Source organism: Tachyglossus aculeatus, chromosome 21 (genome assembly GCF_015852505.1).
Source record: "Tachyglossus aculeatus isolate mTacAcu1 chromosome 21, mTacAcu1.pri, whole genome shotgun sequence".
Classification (NCBI taxonomy): domain Eukaryota; kingdom Metazoa; phylum Chordata; class Mammalia; order Monotremata; family Tachyglossidae; genus Tachyglossus; species Tachyglossus aculeatus.
In genome coordinates, this window is record NC_052086.1 from 68,601,387 (window position 1) to 68,625,463 (window position 24,077).

The 24,077-nt window shown below is 40.7% G+C and overlaps 1 protein-coding gene across 1 annotated transcript in view; it reads right to left on the reverse strand.

Annotated features, from left to right (window-relative positions):
* Positions 1-24,077, reverse strand: part of VPS35L (VPS35 endosomal protein sorting factor like) — a 111,549-nt gene that overhangs the window by 65,849 nt on the left and 21,623 nt on the right. Inside the window, exons 8-14 of the mRNA XM_038763892.1 lie at positions 21,845-21,929; positions 18,654-18,713; positions 10,562-10,658; positions 9,645-9,692; positions 8,332-8,425; positions 3,798-3,875; positions 3,186-3,308 (exon numbers count right to left, since the gene is read on the reverse strand). Coding sequence (XP_038619820.1) covers positions 3,186-3,308; positions 3,798-3,875; positions 8,332-8,425; positions 9,645-9,692; positions 10,562-10,658; positions 18,654-18,713; positions 21,845-21,929 — 585 coding nt within the window. The remainder of the gene's footprint in view (positions 1-3,185; positions 3,309-3,797; positions 3,876-8,331; positions 8,426-9,644; positions 9,693-10,561; positions 10,659-18,653; positions 18,714-21,844; positions 21,930-24,077) is intronic.

Below are 24,077 nucleotides of genomic sequence, written 5' to 3' on the forward strand. Positions count from 1 at the left end.
AAATGCTTCTAGGTTAAATGTTTCACTCACTGACACCTTTCTCTGGGGCTGTTAAAGTGTAATATTTCATAAGGTTTCCACTTTCAACTATCAGTTGAAGATGTACTCAGTGAAAATAATGACTGTTTGCCCCAAATACTGTGGACTATTAAGACACTACAAACGTTTTTACATCTTTTTTTGTTCAAAATATGGATATACAGAGTTTTAAAAAGATTTATAACACCTCATGGCTGAATATCTATAAATGTAGATGAGGTCAAAGAGTTAAGAATGTCTGCCAAAGGTTACTTTTCAGAGAAATAATAAGGTTAAATCGCTCTGGTGAGATCAAACATCAGTTTAAACCAAACTGTGCAATCCCAAGCAGTTTATTTCTTAAATTGAACCACTGCAGCTCAGCAAATTTATCCTCACAATACACAACAGGATGCCTGCTTTGAAGACGCAGGAAGCAGGATAAACAAGCCCAATGAGGGAAAGAGAGGGAGGATGGAGTTCTCAGTAAATGCCATTGTTTCACATGTTCTAAAATGAGGTTAACCTTACTGGATTAGATAGGAACTACTTTTGCATCTTTCATGCACACAGATTTGAGATTCGGATCAATAATTTTAAAGTTATACCTTATGTGTGTATAGAAAAATGAATACACACCTGTACAGCACTTTCAGCTTGATGGCTTATAGATGTCATCTCACTCTCCAACATTATTTCCTGTTCTCAACTCTCCCGTATCTCCCACATATTGTTCAAGCCCTTTCCCAGGCATGCAACTCCTTCTTCCCTCTAAACCACGCTACATCCCCCGCTTAAAATCTTCCTGAAAACCCACCCAAGTATTCCCTGTCTAGTCTCCTTTGAATGAAGTCATCTGGCCACTCCATTGGGTGGTTGATTGGTTTGTTTCTTGCTTGACTCGGAAATTGTCAATTATATCTATGTTTATACAATTGCTTGAACTGTACTTCTACAGTCGGCATCTCCCTGCCATCCCCATTAGATTGCAGAGATTTGAGGGCAGAGATTTTCTTTGCCTCCTATTTTTATTGTATATTCCCAAATACACAGTACAGGGTTCTGCACACAATCAACCCTCAAAAATACTAATGGATGGATGAATGAGGATGCAAATAATAATAATTCCCCTTTTCTTTTCCCCAGTTTGGACACAGATTGGTATTTGCCCAAGGTAAACCCGGAATTCAATGGTAGACCTGTTCTTCCTCCAAATTCAGCCATAAGCAAACATTTTAGATTTTTTCAAGGTTAGAAAATGATTTCTGCATATTTACATATTAAACAGATGTCTGGCCTTCAATTTTTTCCCATATTATTTTATTTCAGTGGCTCTCTCCTCTTTATTCAGGAAAGTGGAAATCAGCTACTTAAAGGTCCAAAAATGGCAATCAGTGTCTCATAGGAAGCTAACTTTGGGGTAAAAACATTTTTTAGATTTGTTTCATCAGGTTAATTATTTTTATCTATAAGCTAAAGTTATTCCTCAGGTTAGAGCTTAATTAAAATGTCATTGATTGGGAATTCCCTCCTTCCCTTCTCTGCTTTTTAGTTATTATGAAGATTGAGCTAGTGCAACCCCAAAATTAATTCACAAAGGTTATTAGTTCTCCCTTGAGAGTTTGCTAGGCAGGAGAGAGACAACTAAAAAATAGCTAGATGACTCACTAGACAGTTAGTAGCAATATCCACATTGCTTTGATTTTGTGGCCTAAAACTAGGCTTCGATGAAATACATTAGAAGTTCTATTAATTAGCACTTCACTAAACTATTTTGAATTTTGCATTTCTGGAACCCCTGGAGACAAGAACAATATCAGCCAAATGATCCCTTTTGAAAAACTTAGGAGTTTATAATAATGCTTACACATCACAGTGTACAGTGTTCATGTTATATTATGTAATGCTATATTATAATATGTAACAGCGAGAAGATCTGTGTATGTTATAATATATTTAAACTGCACTTGCAGTCCAAGTTCCTGAACCTAAATATGGCCAGGATTCAGCTAACAAGTTTTTGTAGGGACATAATTTGTAATTATAAAAATTTTGTAAGGACATATGAGATGAGTCTCTTAATTAGGAGACTCATCCAGTCCCCAACATGATGACAGAAAACCTCCTCTTCAGATTGATTCCCCCAAGACGGCCCAGAGTCTCATTATTAACCTGACTTTTTAAACTCACCGGCACCTCCAACTTCCTTGGATTGCCAGATAACAAACCTTTTACTGTAGTTGCATTTATTATCAACCACCATATATATTAAGAGCCACTCTGGGCAAGGAACTGCGTCGCTGAGGGAAATGACCAGAGACATATAAAAACAAGATCACTACCCTAAGGGAACTTTAAGTATAACAGTGGAGGCAAGGAAACATAAAACGAACAATTGAGTCAAAAGCCATGAACCTATTTGCCAAAATAGATTCATAAATGTACTAATAAACAGTGCTGAGAAGGCTGTGGTCATGCTGTCTTACCAGCCAATCAAAGGGATTTACTGAGCACTATTTACTTCTAAATCTTAAATATGAAGTACGTCTTATGTCTGTCTTCCCCATTCCTTTGTAAACTCAGGGGCAGGGATCATTTGTTCATTTCAGTTTGCTCTGAGAATCTAGTCTCAGCTTGTTAAGGCATAGGGAACTTCATCAACATGTTTTCTAGGACTTCTTTGGTAGAAGGTATATTCAGGACAATAGGGGATTACTAAGAGAAGTCTTCACAGAATTTCAGGAAGACTATGAAAGGACTGGCAAACTTTAGCAGATCAGTTTGCGGAGGGCATTCTGGATTGGGGGGGGTAATCTTCATATCAAAATACTCATTTTGCTCCACTTATTATACTAGGGCACATTTATTCTTGATTAAATTGATTATGTTTTCCAACAGTTCTTCCCCCGTGGTGAGAACCTGTCTTCATCAGCATCTCATGTTAACTGAGGTACTGAAATCACTTTTAATCACCTTGTTTCAGTGATGCGTGTAACTCAAGCTGCTGAATCCTGTGAAGAGCAGCGTAAATATAATAGATGAAAATAATATAGCTTGAGATACATTTGGCCAGTGCTCACTGCATTTACCATTTAGAAAGGGACATACTTATGTGGATTACTTTTAGCACTTTCTGAAAAGCGAATTATACGGAGAGAGACAGTTACCTCAGGAGCGTGGTAAGAAACACACTGCAAAATCCAATCTATAGCAGGAGAATACAAAGTTAGGTACAGTGGAATTTCCACGCCCTGGACCACAAGTTGATTCTGGACTGTATCCCCATGAATCTGCAAGAGGCAAAAAAAAATTGATATCAAAAAGAGTGAAGATGCCATTCACCCACATAAGCTCACTCCTTTCCTGCCCACAGTAAACCTAAGAAAAATTCATCTGTGACGCATGCACATTTCTGTGGATATTGTGAAACTCCGGAGAAATGGTTTCTCTCCCTTGGGTTGCTGAAACTAGAAAACTATTCAGCAAGCCTTCCTTTTCACCCAGCAGAGCTGTTTGGGAAATGGAAATTGGCAAGGAAGAAAACTGTGAGAAATGGAGAGAGCAGATGCTAAGGAGACAGACTAATACAGATTTTTCCTATTAACACATGCCTGGAAATAATCTTTGCTCCTTTTGTATCAACACATTCTGATCGTCTATGATCGTCGGTGCAGTTTCTCAGAGATAACACATTTAAAGCCCTTTAAGGCATTTCACTTGGGTTGCTTCAGTGACATGCTTTTGTTTTCTCAATTCATCACCTAAAAGTGTTCTCTTACCTGCTTAAATGTAAGAAGGAAGTCAAAGAAATTCTTATTTAGGCTTTCTTTGAGATTTGGAGCAACTTCCATCCCAACCTAAGGTCAAAACAAAAATGTAATTATTTGTATTGATCATTCTTATGCGTTTTTGAGCTTCCCATCGATTAAATATTCTTTTTACAAAAACATGGATAAGCCGATCCATCATTAGGAAGCTAAAGCATATATGTTACTCTTCATCTGTACAAAAGGATAAACCTACATGTGATAAAGAACTTCTTCCAAATTTCAATGTAAATATTATTCAATTGCTGACACTCCCACAATACCAAAATACTCAAACCCTAACCATGAAGAGATTCCAAAATTTTTACCCTTAAATATAAATATGTATATATGGGCTCAGTATAAAACCCATACTTAGGATTTGCACCAGAAACCCAGCAAATTAAATCATTAGCTTTTGAACAGACATGTACATTTCTAGGAATAGTGTATAATAATAATAATGATGGCATTTATTAAGCACTATGTGCACACCACTGTTCTAAGCGCTGGGGAGGTTACAAGGTGATCAGGTTGTCCCACCGGGGGCTCACAGTCTTAATACCCATTTTACAGATGAGGTAACTGAGGCACAGAGAAGTTCATTCATTCATTCAATCGTATTTATTGAGCGCTTACTGTGTGCAGAGCACTGTACCAAGTGCTTGGGAAGTACAAGTTGGCAACACATAGAGATGGTCCCTACCCAACAGCAGGTTCACAGTCTAGAAGGGGGAGACAGACAACAAAACAAAACGTATTAACAAAATAAAATAAATAGAATAAATATGTACAAGGTAGAGTAATAAATATGTACAAACATATATACATATATATAGGTGCTGTGGGGAGGGGAAGGAGGTAAGCGGGGGGGATGGAGAGGAGGGGGAGAGGAAGGAGGGGGACTAAGTGACTATGTGAGCAACTTAAGTGACTTGCCCAAAGTCACACAGCTGACAATTGGCGGAGCCAGAATTTGAACCCATGACCTCTGACTCCAAAGCCTGTGCTCTTTCCACTGAGCCACGCTGCTTCACAGCATGTTCACAGATAAACATACGAGGACTCTTGCAAAACCAATTTTTGTTTGGTATAGAGGAAGGGCTGGGACAAGTACGAAAAGGAGAGAGGGAAATTAAGTACAGGTGGAATCTACTAAATATTAACAGTTTATTATAGTGTTACTTCATTCCTTTTCTGTGGTATTTGCTAAGTTGCTTTCTATGTGGGAAGCATTGTTTAAAGTGCTGATCTAAGTTAATCAGGCCAGATACAGTCCCTGTCCCACATGGGGCTTTTACAGTCAAGTAGGAGGGAGAACAGTTAGTGAATTCCCATTTTTCAGTTGAGGAAACTGAGACACAGGGAAGATAAGTGTCTTGGTCAAGGTCACATAGCAGGCAAGTGGTGGACCAGATATCTCCCAGGCCTGTGCTTTATCCACTAGGCCATGTTGCTTCCCTGTTACTTACTGTAACAAGTGCTTAAGTATTTTGATATTCATCCCTCCCCCTGCCTCGAGGATTTCAGCACATTTATCATAAATAAATATGCATGGATTTATTTTAATGCGTGTTTCCCCCTCCAGTCTGTAAATTCCTTGTGGGCAAGAATTGTATCAATCTATTCTGTTGTAGTGTACTTTTCCATGTTCACAATGGTCTGCACACAGAAAGGTCTCAATAAATACCATTCATTGATTGAGATAAAGTAGTCTGCGATATATGGAAATGGGTGTAAGGCAAGAGATGGGTAGAAACTTAGGATATTCACATGTGTAAATGAATTTCTCAGGAAACTTCTCTTGTCATCAAGCAAAAGTCACGTGGAAAGCAAGGCCGGGGTCTAAATTCCCACTCACTAGTAACATGCGCTTATGCAAACTACTTAAATTCTCTGTCACCCAGTTTCTTCACACGGGGACAATAATACTTGCCAATGACCTCCAACGTAGGAGTATCAGGAGAATTAGAGAATATTTGTAAACCACTTTGAGTGGCTTGGATGGGTAAAGCCGTGCAAGATTTGTAATGATGTTGATTATTACGATCAACTATAAAGAGACTGAACGTTCAAGATGAAGTTTCACAGAACGGGGACATTTAACTAAAACTTAAACATTAAACTAAGTTGCACTGTGCTCTGAGCCATTTGTCCTGCCTTCTAATTAATCATCTCATACAAGAGGAAATAATTATCCCTTCGGCACACACAGCAGCAAGGAGAAGTATCTTGGACAAGCATTACTAAAGGACACAAAATAGAAACTAAATTACATTTTAATAGAAAGCTTTAGGGGCTCCCCCTACACTCTACCCACTCAGTGCTTTTGTTCTCCTGATTTCTTTTCATCGTTCAGAAAACTTATTTTAGCCACAAGCAACAGTGATACGTGTGTTCAACTACCCAAGTATTACACTTCAGCATACTGAATGCTATTTAACCTCCTCCTCCCTTTACGATTCCACACCCATTAAAAGAAGGGGCTTTGTATATTTGGGAAAATCTGCACCTAGTTTTTTTTTTGTCAATTTTGCATCCCATGCTCTAAAATGAAAGAGATCTATTAACAATTAATCGAATGGCCCCTCAGTGTTAAGGGTCTTAATAAAGCACACTCCAGGTCATTCAAAAATGTTTATTAGACTATTAAAATGAACTGCTGCTAGACTGAATTTTAAAGGATTTTTTATGACATGCTCTCCTATAAAATCCCAATTCATTAAAGCCACTGAGACTAAAAATGCTGCCTTAAGTCTTTAAAGAAAATCTAGAACCTCAGACGAGCAAATGACTGAATAACATTTGGGCCTATTCACAACATGTGTCTGGGATAGGAACATCAGGTATATTTTTAATCTTCAAATATGTGAAAAACTGCACTATATCCTTATAGTATGGTGTACAAATACACTCTTGGGGTTTGAACAGAACTAAAGATCCTTTAAACGAGGTATTTATTAAGCACTTGCTGCATGCCAAGCGCTATGCTTGACAAGATTATTAAATTGGGCATAGTCCCTGTCCCACACAGTACTTACAGTCTTATTTTATCAAATCCCGGCTCTGGCAATTGTCAGTTGTGTGACTTTGGGTAAGTCACTTAACTTCTCTGGGCCTCAGTTACCTCACCTGTAAAATGGGGATTAAGACTGTGAGCCCCCGTGGGACAACCTGATCACCTTGTAACCTCCCCAGCACTTAGAACAGTGCTTTGCACACAGTAAGCACTTAATAAATGCCATCATTATTATTTTATCCCCATTTTACAGATAAGGAAACTGAGGCCCAGAGGTTAATTTATTTGTCGAGACAAGTGACGGAGCCAAGACTAGAACCCAGTTCTCCTGACTTCCAACCCTGGGCTCTTTTTACTATGCCACACAACCAAAAACCTGTTTGCAAATGCAAATTTAAATACTTGAATATAAGGGAGAAAAACAAAATTTGAGGAAACTCGTTTCAATGACCTTAATAATATGCACCTCAGACCAACCTAAAGCCCAGGAGTGACTCAGTCATGACCACTCCAACCAAAGATAGAATTGGGAACTGCCTCTACCACACTTTTGTTGCTTTAAGAACCTTTGCACAGCCCAAAAACTCATCAGAATATCCAAAGGCAGGTGTAAGTCCATGAAAACACCAAATTCCAAAAGGAGTACCCTCACTAAATGAACAGCAGCCTGACAAGGATGATAATGATAATGGTCTAGTGACAAGAAGTCGTAGGGGCTCTTTATTTGCCATTTTTTGCTTCTTCTGAAGAAAATTAACTCTGAAGACTAGTTTTCACCTATTATAATGGCTTTTTTATTCTCTAATCATAATTATTGCAAAAGACTTAGGTTCCTTTGGAACTTCCTACACATAATGCAGATGTAATTTTTGGTCTGAAGCCTTCTTGTCACTTTGCCAGCAATTCCAGTCCTCACACCCTGTGGTTTTGATGATGACGGGAGGGCAAAGTAGCAATTTTCCAAATCAGCTGCAGCCCCCCTGCCCCCAACCATCTTTTCATCCATCCACTACCCAGTCTGTTGCGAGAGGAAGCATGGCCTAGTGGAAAGAGACTTGGGCTGGGAGTCAGAGGACCTGGGTTCTTGTTTGCTGAGTGACCTTGGGCAACTCATTTAACTTCTTTGGGCCTGTTTCATCATCTGTAAAATGGAGATTCAATACTTGTTCTTTCTCTCCTTTAGACTGTGAGGTCCAAGTAGGAGAGCGATTATGTGTACAGTACTTAGCATATAGTAAGGGCTTAACAAATACCACTATTATCATCCTCACCTGTTAGCTTTCAGGAAGCCAAGGACCCCTACTCCAATCCTGACACTGATCTCATGAAGGCTAATTTTAAGAGCATTTTTTAATTTCTTTATGTACACACCAAAGTGATAAACATAGCAGCTAATTAAATATTTCTTCATGGATGTATAGGGTGGCCATGATAGAGAAATATCGCTGGAGCATTTTAAACAAATAGACCATATTTTAAAGAACCTACCCTGCACAGATATGCTCTGGCATAAACTGAAACCAATGGATCGCCAATCCCTCTTATCATGCATGTGAGCCGAGGGAGACATTCTGAAATTCCTCTGTGGGGGAAAGAAATACGTCAGCGTAACATTCTGAACAAGAACTTTTTGTACCTTTTTTTTTAGATAAAGATAAGGATTCTGCTAGAAAGCTCAGTCTCCCTAAAGGCACTAAACTTTTGAAAGGCAAAGTCAGAATTTTAGAAGACACTGTAATTGTGTTTTTCCCCCTTTGCTTTTGGGATGCAGCGGGGCTTAGTGGAAAAAAAAAACCAGACCTAGAAATCAGAGGACCTGGGTTCTAATCCCAGCTCTGTCATTTGCTTGTATCTTAGGCAAGTCACAACTTCTTTTTCTGTACCTGCTTCCTCATCTGTAAAACGGGAATTCAATACCTGTTCTCCCTTCTACTGAGACTCTGAACAGGGACTCTATCAGATTAACTTCTATCTATCCCAGTGTTTAGTACAGTGTTTGACACACAGTGTTTGGGAGTAGCAGCATAGCCTAGTAGACAGAGGGAGTCATGCGAGTCAGAGGGACCTGGGTTCTAGTCCCAACTCGGCCATTTGTCTATGTGACCTTGGGCAAGTCACTTAACTTCTCTGTGCCTCAGTTACTTCATATACAAAATGAGGATTCAGACTGTGAGCCCCACGTGTGACATGGACTGTGTCCAACCTGATTAGCTTGTATCTACCCCAGAGCATAGTACAATGCCTGGCACATACTAAGCGCTTAACAAATACCATTAAAAAAAAAAGTTTCATAGTAGACCAGCTCCTATCATTGCTATTAGTTCTTTACTGAACTTAAACACAGATGTTCTCAATGCCCAATAGAAGGTTCATTCAAATCATACAATGTTCTAAATTGGTCTTCTGATTCCCTATGTATATGGGCTTTTTCATTTTCCCTGTTCTTACTTGTCTCTGGAGTACTGCTGTAATTTTCCCTTACTTTGCTTTCAAGTTTGGTCTTATGTGGGCTTCTCTCTATTTGCCAAACCTGCTGTATTTTAAGGTATTAACAGTGATGACATCTTAACGTGGGGGAGAAGGGGAAGGTGCATTTTGTTCCATGAAATGTTACTCTCCCTGTAAACCCTCTATGGACCTGAGCAAGGTCCTAAGAATTCTACAAACGGTCCCAGGATCAGGTTTCTCCCACAGAATCAGCTCTGCCTTACTCAAATGCTTCACTTTCACTGTCCAAAAGTCTACTCGGGAATTAGGAAAAAGACCTGCTTCATAAGTTATACATTCAACAGTATCCTTACATTTTGGACAGAAATTTGTTGCATTTCAAGATGGCTGCTTCCACATAGCTATAACCAAAAAGTTTAAGGAAAAGTATTTCCAAGATGTACTCCTGTGGAAAAATGAGGCTGCATTATTCACAAAATAAGTAGTGCATTTTCCCATGACTGTGAGCTGGATGTGGGAAGGTAACGTGCCTACCGACTCTGTTATACTGTACTCTCCCAAGCACTGAGTACAGTGCTCTGCAGACAGCAAGCACTCAATAAATACGACTGATTGTTGCCTGACCCTGACTATTCTCCTAACCAACCTCAGAACAATCTTAATCAATGTTTTAAATTGTCTTGCACAATCATTGAATATTTAAAATAACCTTTAAAATGTCAAATGTTAGCCCCGTATGTTAAAGTGTAAACTGCAAGTCAATTATGATTTCCATTTGAAATTTCAGCAGAAAGTGAATGATAATAATAATAATAATAATGGCATTTATTAAGCGCTTACTATGTGCAAAGCACTGTTCTAAGTGCTGGGGAGGTTACAAAGCGATCAGGTTGTCAAACAGGAGGCTCACAGTCTTCATTCCCATTGTACAGATGGGAACTGGGGCACAGAGAAGTGAAGTGACTTGCCCAAAGTCACACAGCTGACAAGTGGCAGAGCCGGGATTTGAACCCATGACCTCTGACTCCAAAGCCCGTGCTCTTTCCACTGAGCCATGCTGCTTCTCAATGGCACTGTGCAATATAGATTCGATTTGTGTAAGAGTTAAGTTCTTGTTGCCACAGTCCAAATCTCTAGCAGACTAGCACACTGGGTCACCCATGCTCGCTAATCATTCTACAAAAACGTCAAAACGTTCTCTCACAAGGCTTCCACTTAACAGAGAGGTTCTGAAATCCTGTTTAGAAAACATTCTGAGCAAAAAGGATACAATCTGGGGATGAGTTCCCTGATGGAGGCAATCTTGAAGAACCAGTTTAGGCAGGTTTCTTTGGCTATGTCATTTACATTCTCTGGAGAAAAATGATCTGGAATACAAAAGTGACCATCCACAGGAATTCAGACTGCACATTTACATGACTCCAGAAAAGGTCGCTCTTTCAGAGTGAAATTCAAGAATTTATATCAAGTTTGACGCTCAAATTCTTTGTGCCTAAAGACTAATTCTCAACACCCCCTCGGTTCTCTTTCATTTCCTCCTCTCTTCTGGATCTCAGCCTTAAACTCTCTGCACATCTTTCAATTTAACAGTGTTCTTGTAGTTTGGTCTTGTTTGTGACTTTAAGCAAACTATTTTTATCCAAATGTTTGTCAGCACCTCAGCCTAAAATGATGAATCAAATGACCTATTGAGAATTCCGTAGCGGACGCCAACACCTCAGGTCCAACACTGAAGTTCTGAGGGGTGTGTAAGTGTCATTCTCTTTGGAACTGTTAGCTTCACCTGGACAATGAGAATAGTATCCTCATCATCATCATCATCATCAATCGTATTCATTGAGCGCTTACTATGTGCACAGCACTGTACTAAGCGCTTGGGAAGTACAAATTGGCAACATCCTCAATCATGCAATTCTAGGCAGGGGTGTTTCAAAGATAGAAATAATGCCTGAAGTGATTTTCAGCCCTTGGTATCATTTGTGGTTTTAAATCAAAAAAGAGTTATTTTATTCTGGGAAATACAGTTCAATTAACCCCATGGCTCTTCCAAAGAAACTCCTACTGAAAGAAAGCAAAGTTAGGACAGAAAACAAAGGGAAAAATATGAAATGTTACATTTATTCTTCAAAGCGTGGTAGTATCCAGACCAGCATAAACATGTATCAAGGAGTAGATTTAGGAGGGAAGACGAGGAGTTAGCTTTTAGTCATATTGACTTTATTGACGGAGGAGTATTATCTATGTGAAGGCAAGAGGAAATATGAGATTGGAGAAGAAGTGAAAGGTCAGTGTTGGAGACGGATTTGGGCGTCACATCACCTCCAAGAGACCTTCCCCAACTAAGCCCTCATTTTCTCTTCCTCTTCCCACTCCTTTCTGCATCATCCTTGCACTTGGATTTGCACCCTTTATTCACCCAACCTCCAGCCCTACAACACTTATGTACGTATCCCCAATTTATTTATTTACATTAATGTCTGTCTTCCCCCTCTTGACTGTAAGCTTCTTGTGGGCAGGGACCAGGTCTACCATTCATTCATTCATTCAATCGTATTTATTAAGTGTTTACTATGTGCACAGCACTGTATTAAGCGCTTGGGAAGTACAAGTTGGCGATATATAGAGACGGTTCCTACCCAACAACGGGCTTACAGTCTAGAAGGGGGAGACAGACAACAAAACAAATCATGTCAACAGGTGTCCAACTGCCCGAGAAGCAGTGTGGCCTAGGGGAAAAAGCATGGACCTAAGAGTCAGAGGACCTGGGTTCTAATCCAGTTTTGCCACTTGTCTGATGAGTTTTACCATGGGCAAGTCACTTAACTTCTCAGTGCCTCAGTTACTTCATCAGTAAAATGGGGATTAAGACCGTGAGCCCTATGTGGGACACGGACTGTGTTCAAGCCGATTATTCTGTATCTACCCTAGGGCTTAGTGCAGTGCCTGGGACATAGTAAGTGCTTAACAAATATCATTTAAAAAAACCCCTAACAAACCCTTTGTTATATCCTACTCTCCCAACGCTTAGTAGATTGCTCTGCACACAGTAAGCACTCAATAAATACAGTTGATTGAGCATTGATTTACAGAGAGGTGGCCGCTGAAGCCATCCATTCCCTCTCTGGGGAGCGTAAGACGGGTAGCGTAGGAGCTTTGTGGGACATTGACACATGAAGCAGGGTGAGAGTCTCTTTTACTGTTTCCTCTGCCACATAAAGAGCTTTGCTCTTTGGCTCAATTTTGTTTACAGTGTATTGTTTTTCTGATTCAGCCTCAACTTTAAAAATGATTAGATTGAACAATCAGCAAAAAAGAAAAAAACTCAAAGAGCACCACAACGGAAAACCATTACCGATTTCCAGTGCCTGTATTTCAGAGACAACCTGTGCTATTTTCCAGCGTCTTGGGTGAAGACTGACTTCCTTCGAAAAATGCTGGGGGCTGTGTTAGCCATTTTCCAAGGGCATAAAAACACCACAGTTATTCCATTTCTACCCTACTGTGCACAAAGGGACGTGACCGTCTTTACAAAGGGTCAATAAAACTGCTTTCTCTCTCGGGAGGAGTAAGAGAAACCTTCTGAATTTTTTTTTTAATATTTGTTAAGCACTTACTATGTGCCAGGCACCATACTAGTCGCTGGGATAGATACAAGCTTATCAGGTTGGACACAGTTCCTGTTCCACATGGGGCTCTCAGTCTTATTCCCCATTTTACAGATGAGGTACCTGAGGCATAGAGAAGTGAAGTGACTTGCCCAAAGTCCCACAGCAGACAAATGGTGAAAAGGGATTAGAACCCAGGTCCTTTCAACTCCTAGCTCCATGCTCTATCCACTAGATCATGCTGCTTCCCTGCTCTGGTTTGTGTAGACTGCATTTGGCAGCCCTGACCTTCTTTCTATGATTTCCATTTTCTGAGGTTAAGGTAGTCATAGTATACTGAAAATGTACTACAGACAGAACATTGGGTCAAAACTGTCACTTCTGGACACCAATCTGTAACTTTCTACCCCAGAACTCAAATATTACAAACCCGATGGAAAAGTTGAAGAACTGGCATTTTATATATAGTGGTTTTCAGTGAAGAGATGTAGTGAATACTGTTATTTTCTGAAAAGTCTTCTCTCAATTAGCTAGTAGAGATTCTTCATCCAATCCTATTTATTATTCTGTTGCTGAACTTGTTTTTCATCAGAACAATGAGGCTGCTATGGAAATTTTGAAAAACAGTGTAATTCTCTTACATTTGCCAACTTTCCACCCCCAGAAGTTGGAGGTCCTTTATAATAGTTCCATAGTAAGGTGACATCTTAGTTAAAATATGCCCCATTTGCCAAGTCTGTTGAGGACAATATTTTGGGAAATCTATGTATATTTGAGTAGATCTATTAATTACAAGAATGTATGTTAATAAGCACAGTAAACACCAAACACCAATCAATTCTTCCAAACTGGAAATAATGCGATGTTATCGCCGCCAATATCTGAAGTCTGGAGCTTAAATAAAGCTACTCTAAAGCTATGTATAAATCATACAAAAAATCCAATGGCCTCTATGAAAACATCTGTTTCATTAGAAACATCTATAGCTATAATCATTCCTTATACTTTTCATGCTCCAAAAAGAAATTGGTATTGTTCCTAACAAATCTACACTGAAGTTACAAGACCCACAGGCATATCACCCGTTTTAACTTTATTGAAATGGAAAGAATGAGTACAAATATTCTTGATTCTTGAATTTGTTCATGCATAATTTTTAGGCAGCATTTTCCACAGTCAATTTCCAAAGTGCCCTCCATGGTTGGAAAAATTCATTCCCCAAACCAACCCCATTTAGGAATTTATTTCAGAATATCTGAACTCCTCTTTTCTTATCTATTCCAAAATATTCTGGCAGTGGAAAAAAAGGAGGGAATGCTATTAATGAGACTGAAACAGTTGTTCAGAAAACCAAATTATATGAAAAAAACAGTTTAGGTAAATTAAGTTGGAATGGGTCAGGATCAAGCCCTTTTTGGGTTAACAGGATTTTCAAGACACGTGAAACCCAATTAAATTCACCGGTGAAACAGCAAGGGGACCAGGAGTCATGAGTTCCCAGCTGGGAAGCCTATCGAAGGGCTGAGAACATGCACGTTCTCTGATCCTAATCTTAGATAAATGATGTCTAAGCACCGTGACCTAGTGGAAGGAGCACAAAGGGCTGAGAGTCAGAGGACAGGGGTTCTACTCTCAGCTCTGCCACTTGTCTGCTGTGTGACCTTGGGCAAGTTACTTAACTTCTCTGTGCCTAAATTATCTCACCTGTAAAATGGCGATTAAGACGGGAGCCCCTTGAGGGACAGAGACTGTGTCCAATCTGATTAGCCTGTATCTACCTCACAGCTTAAAGCACTGCTTGATACATATACATTCATTCAATCGTATTTATTGAGCACTTACTGTGTGCAGAGCACTGTACTAAGCGCTTGGGAAGTACAAGTCGGTAACATATAGAGATGGTCCCAAGCCAACAATGGGCTTATATAGTAAGTGCAAATACCATCGTCATCATTATTGTAAATATCAATTTCCTATTAGCCCTCATTTCCTTTTCTCCCACTCCCTTCAGCATCATTCTGACTTGCTCCTTTTATTCACCCCCAGATGTCCATATCCATCCCCCATCCCCACAGATGTCCATATCCATAATTTACTAGTATTAATGCCCGTCTCCCACTCTGGACTGTAAATGCCTTGTGGGCAGGGGATGTGTCTGTTATACTGCTGAGTTGTACTCTCCCAAGCACTTAGTGTAGTGCTCTGCACACAGTAAGCACTCGATAAATACGATTGATAATAATAATGATGGCATTTATTAAGTGCTTACTATGTGCAAAGCACTGTTCTAAGCGCTGGGGAGGTTACAAGGTGATCAGGTTGTCCCACGGGGGGCTCACAGTCTTCATCCCCATTTTACAGATGAGGTAACAGGCTCAGAGAAATGAAGTGTCTTGCCCAAGGTCACACAGCAGGCATGTGGTGGAGCTGGGATTAGAACCCATGACCTCTGACTCCCAAGCTCGTGCTTTTTCCATTAAGTCACACTGCTTCTCTGATGCATAAATGGGGGAAGAGGAGGACTAGCGGAAAGAGGAGGAGAATGGGAATCGGGAGGCCTGGGCTCTAGGCTCGGCTCTGTCATTGGCCTGTTGGGTGACTTTAGGCAAACCATTTAACCTCTTTATCTCAGTCCTCAAAGCCTCACCTCTTAGAATGCAAATCCCCATTTGGATCAGGAGCTCTGCCTCATCTGCTTGGCTTGCATTTTTCCCAGTTCTTAGCACAGCACTTTTTTTAAAAAGATATCTGTTAGGGGCTTACTTTGTGCCAGGCGACGTACTAAGTGCTGGGGTAGACAAAAGCTCATCAGCTTGGCCGCAGTCCATGTCCCACAGTCTTAATCTCCATTTTAGACTTCTAGACTGTGAGCCCACTGTTGGGTAGGGACCGTCTCTATGTGTTGCCAACTTGTACTTCCCAAGCGCTTAGTACAGTGCTCTGCAAACAGTAAGTGCTCAATAAAGACGATTGATTGATTGATTTTACAGATGAGTAAACTGAGGCATAGAGAAGTTCAGTGATTTGCCCAAGGTCACGCACCAGAAGCAGCGTGGCCTAGTAGAAAGAGCCTGGGAGTCAAAAGCACCTGGGTTCTCATCCCAGCTCTGCCCCTTGTCTGCTTGTGTGACCCTGGGCAAGTCACTTCACTTCTCTGTGCCTAAGTCTCGTTGGGTAGGGACTGTCTCTATATGTTGCCAACTTGTACTTCCCAAGCACTTAGTACAGTGCTCTGCACACAATAAGCGCTCAATAAATACGATTGATTGATTGATTATCTGTAAAATGGAGATTAACACTGTGAGCCCCATGTGGGAATGGGACTGTGTCCAACCCGATTTTCTTGTATCCACCCCAGCACTTAGCACAGTGCCTGGCACATAATAGGCGCTTAACAAATACCATAATTATTGCCATTAGGTGCCTCAGTTACCTCATCTGTAAAATGGGGATAAAAACTGTGAGCCCTTTGTGGGCAGGGACTGTGTCCCACCTGATTAACTTGTATCTACCCTAGTACAGTGGCTGGGACATAATAATACCATTAAAAAAAAAACAAAACCAACAAGTGGTAGAGCCAGGAATTGAACTCAGGTCCGTCTGGCTCTCAGACCCGTGCTCTATCCACTAAGCAATGCTGCTTCTATGTTCTAAATGTTTTAATGTTCTAAATGTTTTAGCATAGTAAATGTTTACTACCATATAAACAACCATCGGGTGTGACGGTCTGGGTGGAGCAGGGGGAATTAAAAGGAGGGAGAAGGCAAGCAAGCCCAAAGAAAGTGCCTTCCAACTGAAGCAACTGCCTGGTTCACCCACCCATACAATCGGCTCTCAATTACATGTAGGTACAACTCCAGGCCTCATGAATTGATACAGAATAATCCACAGCTCAATTACATGTAGGTACAACTCAAGGCCTCGTGAATTGATACAGAATAATTCATAGCTACATCTACATGGAGGGAATGTTTCAAACGTTGGCGAATTTAGATCTCTAGCAGGAAGAAAGTCCCCTTTGAACTGACACTTCTTTAAAACAATTTACTTTAAAACTGGGACTATGAGAATCTACCTCCCATCTACAGTCACTTCCATTCCAAAAATACGTGACTGGCTCCAATTACAAATGGCAATTCTGGTTCTTTTACAGGCTTTAGGGCTTTGATAAGAATGTGCCAGTTCAGAAATTCATTTAGGGGCTGGTTCCCTGACACAGAAAACAATCGGATAATAATAATAATAATGATGGCATTTGTTAAGCGCTTACTATGTGCGAAGCACTGTTCTAAGCACTGGGGGGAAACAAGGTGATCAGGTTGTCCCACGGCGGGCTCACAGTCTTAATCCCCATTTTACAGATGAGGTAACAGGCTCAGAGAAGTTATGGGACTGGGCCCCCTCCTTCCCCTCCCCCAGGCCTTACCTCCTTTCCCTCCCCACAGCACCTGCATATATGTATATATGTTTGTACATATTTATTACTCTATGTATTTATTTATTTTATTTGTACATATTTATTCTATTTATTTTATTTTGTTAATATGTTTTGTTTTGTTCTCTGTCTCCTCCTTCTAGACTGTGAGCCCGCTGTTGGGCAGGGACCATCTCTATATGTTGCCAACTTGTACTTCCCAAGCGCTTAGTACAGTGCTCTGCACACAGAAAGCGCTCAATAAATATGAATGAATAAGTAAATAAGCTTTTAACACAGTAAATAATAATAATAATAATGATGGCATTTATTAAGCGCTTACTATGTGCAAAGCACTGTTCTAAGCGCTGGGGAGTTCACAAGGAGATCAGGTTGTCCCACGTGGGGCTCACAGTCTTAATCCCCATTTTACAGATGAGGGAACTGAGGCCCAGAGAAGTGAAGTGACTTGCCCAAAGTCACACGTAAAGTAAATGCTAAACAAGGAGCAACTACAACACCATAGTTGAATCCTGCAAATTGTTGGGACCCAAAATTCATGTGTCAACAACTGTTTCAAGAGGAAATGAGGAGCTAGAGGAAAGGAGGCCTGAAAACAATTCCAACAGCCCTTGGCTCCTATCCCACCAGGTGAAATTCAACAAGGTTGCAGAAGCTGAAAAAGCCTAATAGAGCTTGTTTTGCTGTTGGTTTTAGCCTTATAGATCCTGAACTATTGTTCGACGTTTGTTCAACTGACATTTCTCTGAAATTTATTCGACATGATCTCTAGGCTGCGCTCCTCGTGTATCTGTTTGTTGTTGCATTGTACTCTTCCAAGTGCTTAGTACAATGCTTTGTTTTGTTGTCTGTCTCCCCCTTCTAGACGGGAGCCCGTTGTTGGGTAGGGACCATCTCTATATGTTCCCAACTTGTACTTCCCAAGCACTTAGTACAGTGCTCTGCACACAGTAAGTGCTCAATAAATATGACTGAATGAATGCTTTGCACACAGTAAGCGCTCAATAAAAATGACTGACTGAATGAATGATCCTGTCTTTTGCGGGAAGTGGCATTCCCGCCTAAGTTTTGGTAATAATAATAATAATAATAATGGCATTTATTAAGCACTCACTATGTGCAAAGCACCATTCTAAGCGCTGGGCACTGTCCTAAACGCTGGTAATGGTTTCTGTAGTCTTCCACCACATCCCATCCAAATTGTGCAATGAAAATGGGCATTTTAGCAGAAATGGCTGAATCTACTTGTTCAGAACACAACCCTAAGTAAAAAGGAAAACTTCATTCGCATTGGCCTGCTCAAGAATAGCTTAAGAAATTACCTGGTAAGACATTGCGATTCTCCACACACATGGACAAAATCCGTTCGTACACTAATTTTCCTGCAGAGAAAATAATACAGCATTAACGATGATAAATTATCAAATCAGTGGCATAAAAGTTCCTTATAAATGTGCAAAATGTCACCTAGTCATTTTTTTTCAATTGCTATAAAATGCTACCCCCTAGTGAAGCTAAAAATTATTTTTTAAAGCTATGAATTTATCCCTGAAAACTTTAGATGTCCATAGAGAAATCGTTGTTATTTTTGGTGGCGTTGTTGTTGGACAGAGGTGGGGAAGTGATTACACCACCTAATGTCCTATTGACCAAAGCATCAATGCTGAAAGTTCTGGGGACTCTCTTCCATTCACTGAAAATCCACTGCACACTAAACAGCTGCCAATAGCTGGAAAATGAGCACATTAAAACGGAGAGGACGGCGGGAAAAGAGAAAAGGAAAGCTGAAAAAACAATACGTGACACAGAAAACCCTGCTGAATTCTGCCAAAAGATACATTTCAAAGTTAAACGAAAACTATTTTTAAGGCAGTTAAGAAAACAGAATTATCAAAGTGGAATAACTCCGCTGCTCTAAAAAGAATAACATTAGGGTGGTCAAATGGTTCAGTAACTCCTCAATCACTTCTCCGTCAGGGTACAATCCACAAACTATTTCAATATTTATATTTTTGGATACAGCGCACAAAACACAACCACAGATCTAAGCCAGACATATCAACCGCTGTAACTTTTGAAAACACCCAAAAGCCATTGAGCACCTCCTGGGGTAGAGCACTGCAGTCAGATAGCGGGACAACTTAGTGTGAAGATGACTGAACTAATATGGTCAAAAATGTAGGAGAAATCAGTCAGATGATGTGCCATGTGGTAGATGACTCTCAAAGGGCTTTATTAATAAAAATAATAATAATAATAGCATTTGTTAAGTGTTTACTATGCACCAAGAACTGTTCTAAGTGCTGGGGTAGCTACAAGAAGCAGCGTGGCTCAGTGGAAAGAGCACAGGCTTTGGAGTCAGAGGTCATGGGTTCAAATTCCGGCTTCGCCACTTAGCTGTGTGACTTTGGGCAAGTCACTTAACTTCTCTGGGCCTCAGTTACCTCATCTGTAAAATGGGGGTGAAGACTGTGAGCCCCCCGTGGGACAACCTGATCACCTTGTAACCTCCCCAGCGCTTAGAATAGTGCTTTGCACATAGTAAGCACTTCATAATGCCATTATTATTATTATATCTTTTGTCAGCCTTGGTTTTTTTAATGGTATATGTATAGTGCTATGGGTAGATATGAGATAATCAGGTTGGACATAGTTCCTGTCCCACATGGGGCTCACAGTCTCAGTCTTCATTTTACAGATGATGTAACTGGGGCACAGAGAAGTTAGGTGACCTGCCCAAGGTCACAAAGCAGACAAGTGGCGGAGCTAGGATTAGAACCCGGTCTTCTTTCTAGGCCATAAGGAGCTTAAAGTCTAGAGGGAGAAACAGACGTTAAATACATTACGGATATGTATGTATGTTCTGTGGGGCTGAGGGTGGGATAAATACCATGTGCTTAAAGGGTTTCTCGCATTCACTTTGTCATAATTTCACTAACTGTTTGTACTTCTGTTCATCTGCATCAATATTGGGAGTCCCTGTGGCAGTAAGGTTGAACAGACGGGATAATATGACCACAGCTTCGGGAATTTGGATTTCTCACTGGGACAGTTTAATACATGGTACATTAAAAAATAGTCAAGAGTTTTTCATACATCCTTAGTCAAAGTCATGGAAGACTCCGCAGCCCTCTCCTTACGTTAAACTGATATAGAGCACTGAGTGGTATTGTTACCTGTAAATTTACATATTTATATATGTAGATAGATAGATGGATAGATAGATATTTTAATGGTGTTTGTTAAGTGCTGGGGTAGATAATAATAATAATAATAATTATTATTAAGCACTTACTATGTGCAAAGCACTATTCTAAGCACTGGGGAGGTTACAAGGTGATCAGGTTGTCCCACGGGGGGCTCACAGTCTTAATCCCCATTTTACAGATGAGGGAACTGAGGCACAGAAAAGTTAAGTGACTTTCCCAAAGTCACACAGCTGACAATTGGCGGAGCCGGAATTTGAACCCATGACCTCTGACTCCAAAGCCCGTGCTCTTTTCCACTGAGCCACGCTGCTTCTCTAGTAAACAGTAATAGTAAATAGGAAATAGATACATAGTAAATCCCTGGGAACATCATTTTGACTCAAAAATTAGGACTACTGAAACCACCGTTCTCCTTCCTTACTCAAATTGATTAAGCTTATAACTTTTAAAATGTCTTTAAAAGCAGCATGGCCTAGAGCACGGGCCTGAGAATCAGTGGATGTGGGTTCTAACCCTGGCTCTGCAGTCTTGGGCAAATCACTTAACATCACTCTGTGCCGAGGTTTACTGTTGTCCTCTCCCACGTGCTCAGTACAGTGCCTAAGCCCCAATGCTACAGACTGATCATGATAATAATAATAATAATAATAATAATTGTGGCATTTGTTAAGCACTTACTAGGTGGATACAAGCAAATCGGGTTGGACACAGTCCCTGTCCCACAAGGGGCTCCCAGTCTCACTCCTCATTTTACAGATGAAGTAACTGAGGCACAGAGAGGTGACTTCCCAAGGTCACAGAGCAGACAAGTGGTGGAGTCAGGATTGGAACCCATGACCTTCTGACTCTCAGGCTTGGGCTCTATCCACCACACCATGCTGCTTCTCCATGGTGGATTGGATACACTCCTGGGGCCTCCTGCCCTGCTGTGCTGGGTCCACCCCGGAGTCCTCTGCGAGAGAAAAGCCATTCCTCATACCCAGTGTTTAGAACAGAGCCTGGCATATAGTAACCGCTAACAAATTCCATAGTTATTATAACCCTGGGTTCCTTCTCCTTGGAATTGACCCCAGCACCCAGCAGGTTCACATGGGGATGTGCTCAGAAACCAGAAAAGTGTCCTTTGGGATGCATTTTTTCCAGCACGAAAGAACAATGGAAATGAAGAAAAAAAGCTTAAAATATTCTGAAATCTCGACCATGACTCTTCTTTTAGTCCACTGTGCACATTCTCTCCATAAAATACCCTGCAACAAAGTAAAAAAATCCTATTTCCCAAACTCAGAATAATTTTCACCACTTACCGAATGTATCAAGTATATCGGTGATCAAGACAAATTTGCTTGGGTAGAACTGGATTACCGTTGTATCCGAGAGAAGTTTTGAACACTATAAAAGAAAAAGACAAGAAGGGAATTCACCGTCAGGACTTGGTTGCAGGAAGCTCCTGCCGTTGGCTTTCAAAGGAGTCTGGAAATACGCAAACATTTGAACGAACCTCGGAGACAGCTGGGCTTAGGTATTGTTGCGCCAGGGACATGGGCCCTAATGAAAATAATAATAATTGTGGTACTTGTTAAATGCTTACTTTGTGCTCGGCACTATTCAAGGCACAGGGGTAGATACTAGGTAATTGGGTTGGACGCAGTCCTTATCCAACATGGGGTTCACAGTCTTAATCCCCATTTTACAGATGAGGTACCTGAGGCACAGAAAACTGAAGTGACTTGCCCAAGAGAACACAGCAGGCAAGTGGCAGAACTGTGATTAGAATCCAGGTCCTCTGACTCCCAAGCCCTTCTCTATCCACTAGGAAAAATTGCTTCCATATACCCTCCTCTTGTCATGTGCTCACTGGGAAGGAGGTGATAGAATTGTAAGCTCCTTGAGGGCAGGGTTCTTGTCTACCAGCTCTACTGTAGTAGTAATAATAATAATAATAATAGTAATAATGATGGCATTTGTTAAGCACTTACTATGTGTGAAGCACTGTTCTACGCACTGGGGGGGATACAAGGTGATCAGGTTGTCCCACGTGGGGCTCACAGTTTTAATCCCCATTTGACGGATGAGGTAACTGAGGCCCAGAGAAGTTAAGTGACTTGCCCAAAGTCACACAGCTGACAAGTGGCGGAGCCGGGATTAGAACCCATGACTTCTGGCTCCCAAGCTTGTGCTCTTTCCTCTGAGCCACACTATATTGTACTTACTCTCCCAAGAATAGTACAGTGCTCTCCACTAGACTGCAAGCTCCTTAAGGGCAGGCGGTATGTCAATCAACTATACTTTATGGTGTTTTCCCAAGTGCTTAGCCAGTGCTCTGCACATTTTAAGCACTCAATAAATACCACTGATTAACAGGGGAATGTACTGACAAAATAGAAAGACGCCTATTTTCCTATCCCCACCTCACTCATCCTTGGGTACAAACACCCAAGAAGCCATGGGTTTGTATTTGTTAAACTGACATTTTGTTACAACAGACAGCTCCCACGGCTTAAAACCATACACAATATATTTTAAATTGTTCCTACAAATAAAATGTTACAGTGGAAGTTGAATAAGAATAGATTGCATCTCCCTTTCTTCAGGTTGAAACTATTACTTTCAGAATCCTTCTGTGCATGACACTGGTTTCTCAAAATAAAAGGATTCTACATCTATTTGCAGTTACACCCTGAAGGCACTGGAATTTTCAACTGAAGGTTTGTAATCTTCTAATTCAGAAGGTCTCCGAGAGAGGATTTTAGCACTTTACACTCAAAGACCAAGGAGAGGTCAGAATGACCTGAGTTCCAATCCCAGCTATGCCACTTATCTGCTGTGTGACCTCGGGCAAGTCTCTTCACTTCTCCGGACCTCGGTTACCTCATCTGTAAAATGGGGATTGAGACTGTGAGCCCCATGTGGGACAGGGACTGTGTCCAATCTGATTATCTACCCAGCACTTAGTACAGTGCCTGGCACATAGCAAGCCCGTAACAAATGCCATTGGAAAAAAAAAAAAAAGAGAGGCGCTACCGTGATGGGCCTGTATATATGTATATATGTTTGTACATATTTATTACTCTATTTATTTATTTATTTATTTATTTTACTTGTACATAGCTATTCTATTTATTTTATTTTGTTAGTATGTTTGGTTTTGTTCTCTGTCTCCCCCTTTTAGACTGTGAGCCCACTGTTGGGTAGGGACTGTCTCTATGTGTTGCCAATTTATACTTCCCAAGCACTTAGTACAGTGCTCTGCACATAGTAAGCGCTCAATAAATACGATTGATGATGATGATGATGATGATGATGGGCCAACCTGAGTATTTTCAGAGGTCCTAGGGATACATGCTAGAAAACAAATATGGACCTTATCATCTAATGGGGAAGAAAAACATACAAACATGTAGAAATAGATGGAATGATTTAAAGAGTTTGAAAGGGGAGTAGTGGGCCAGGGAAAGTACTGGGAGATGCCAGGGAGTGGGATAAGTCGGGAAAACATCTAGAAGAAAATGGTCCTTAAGCTAGAATTTGGTTCTGGCC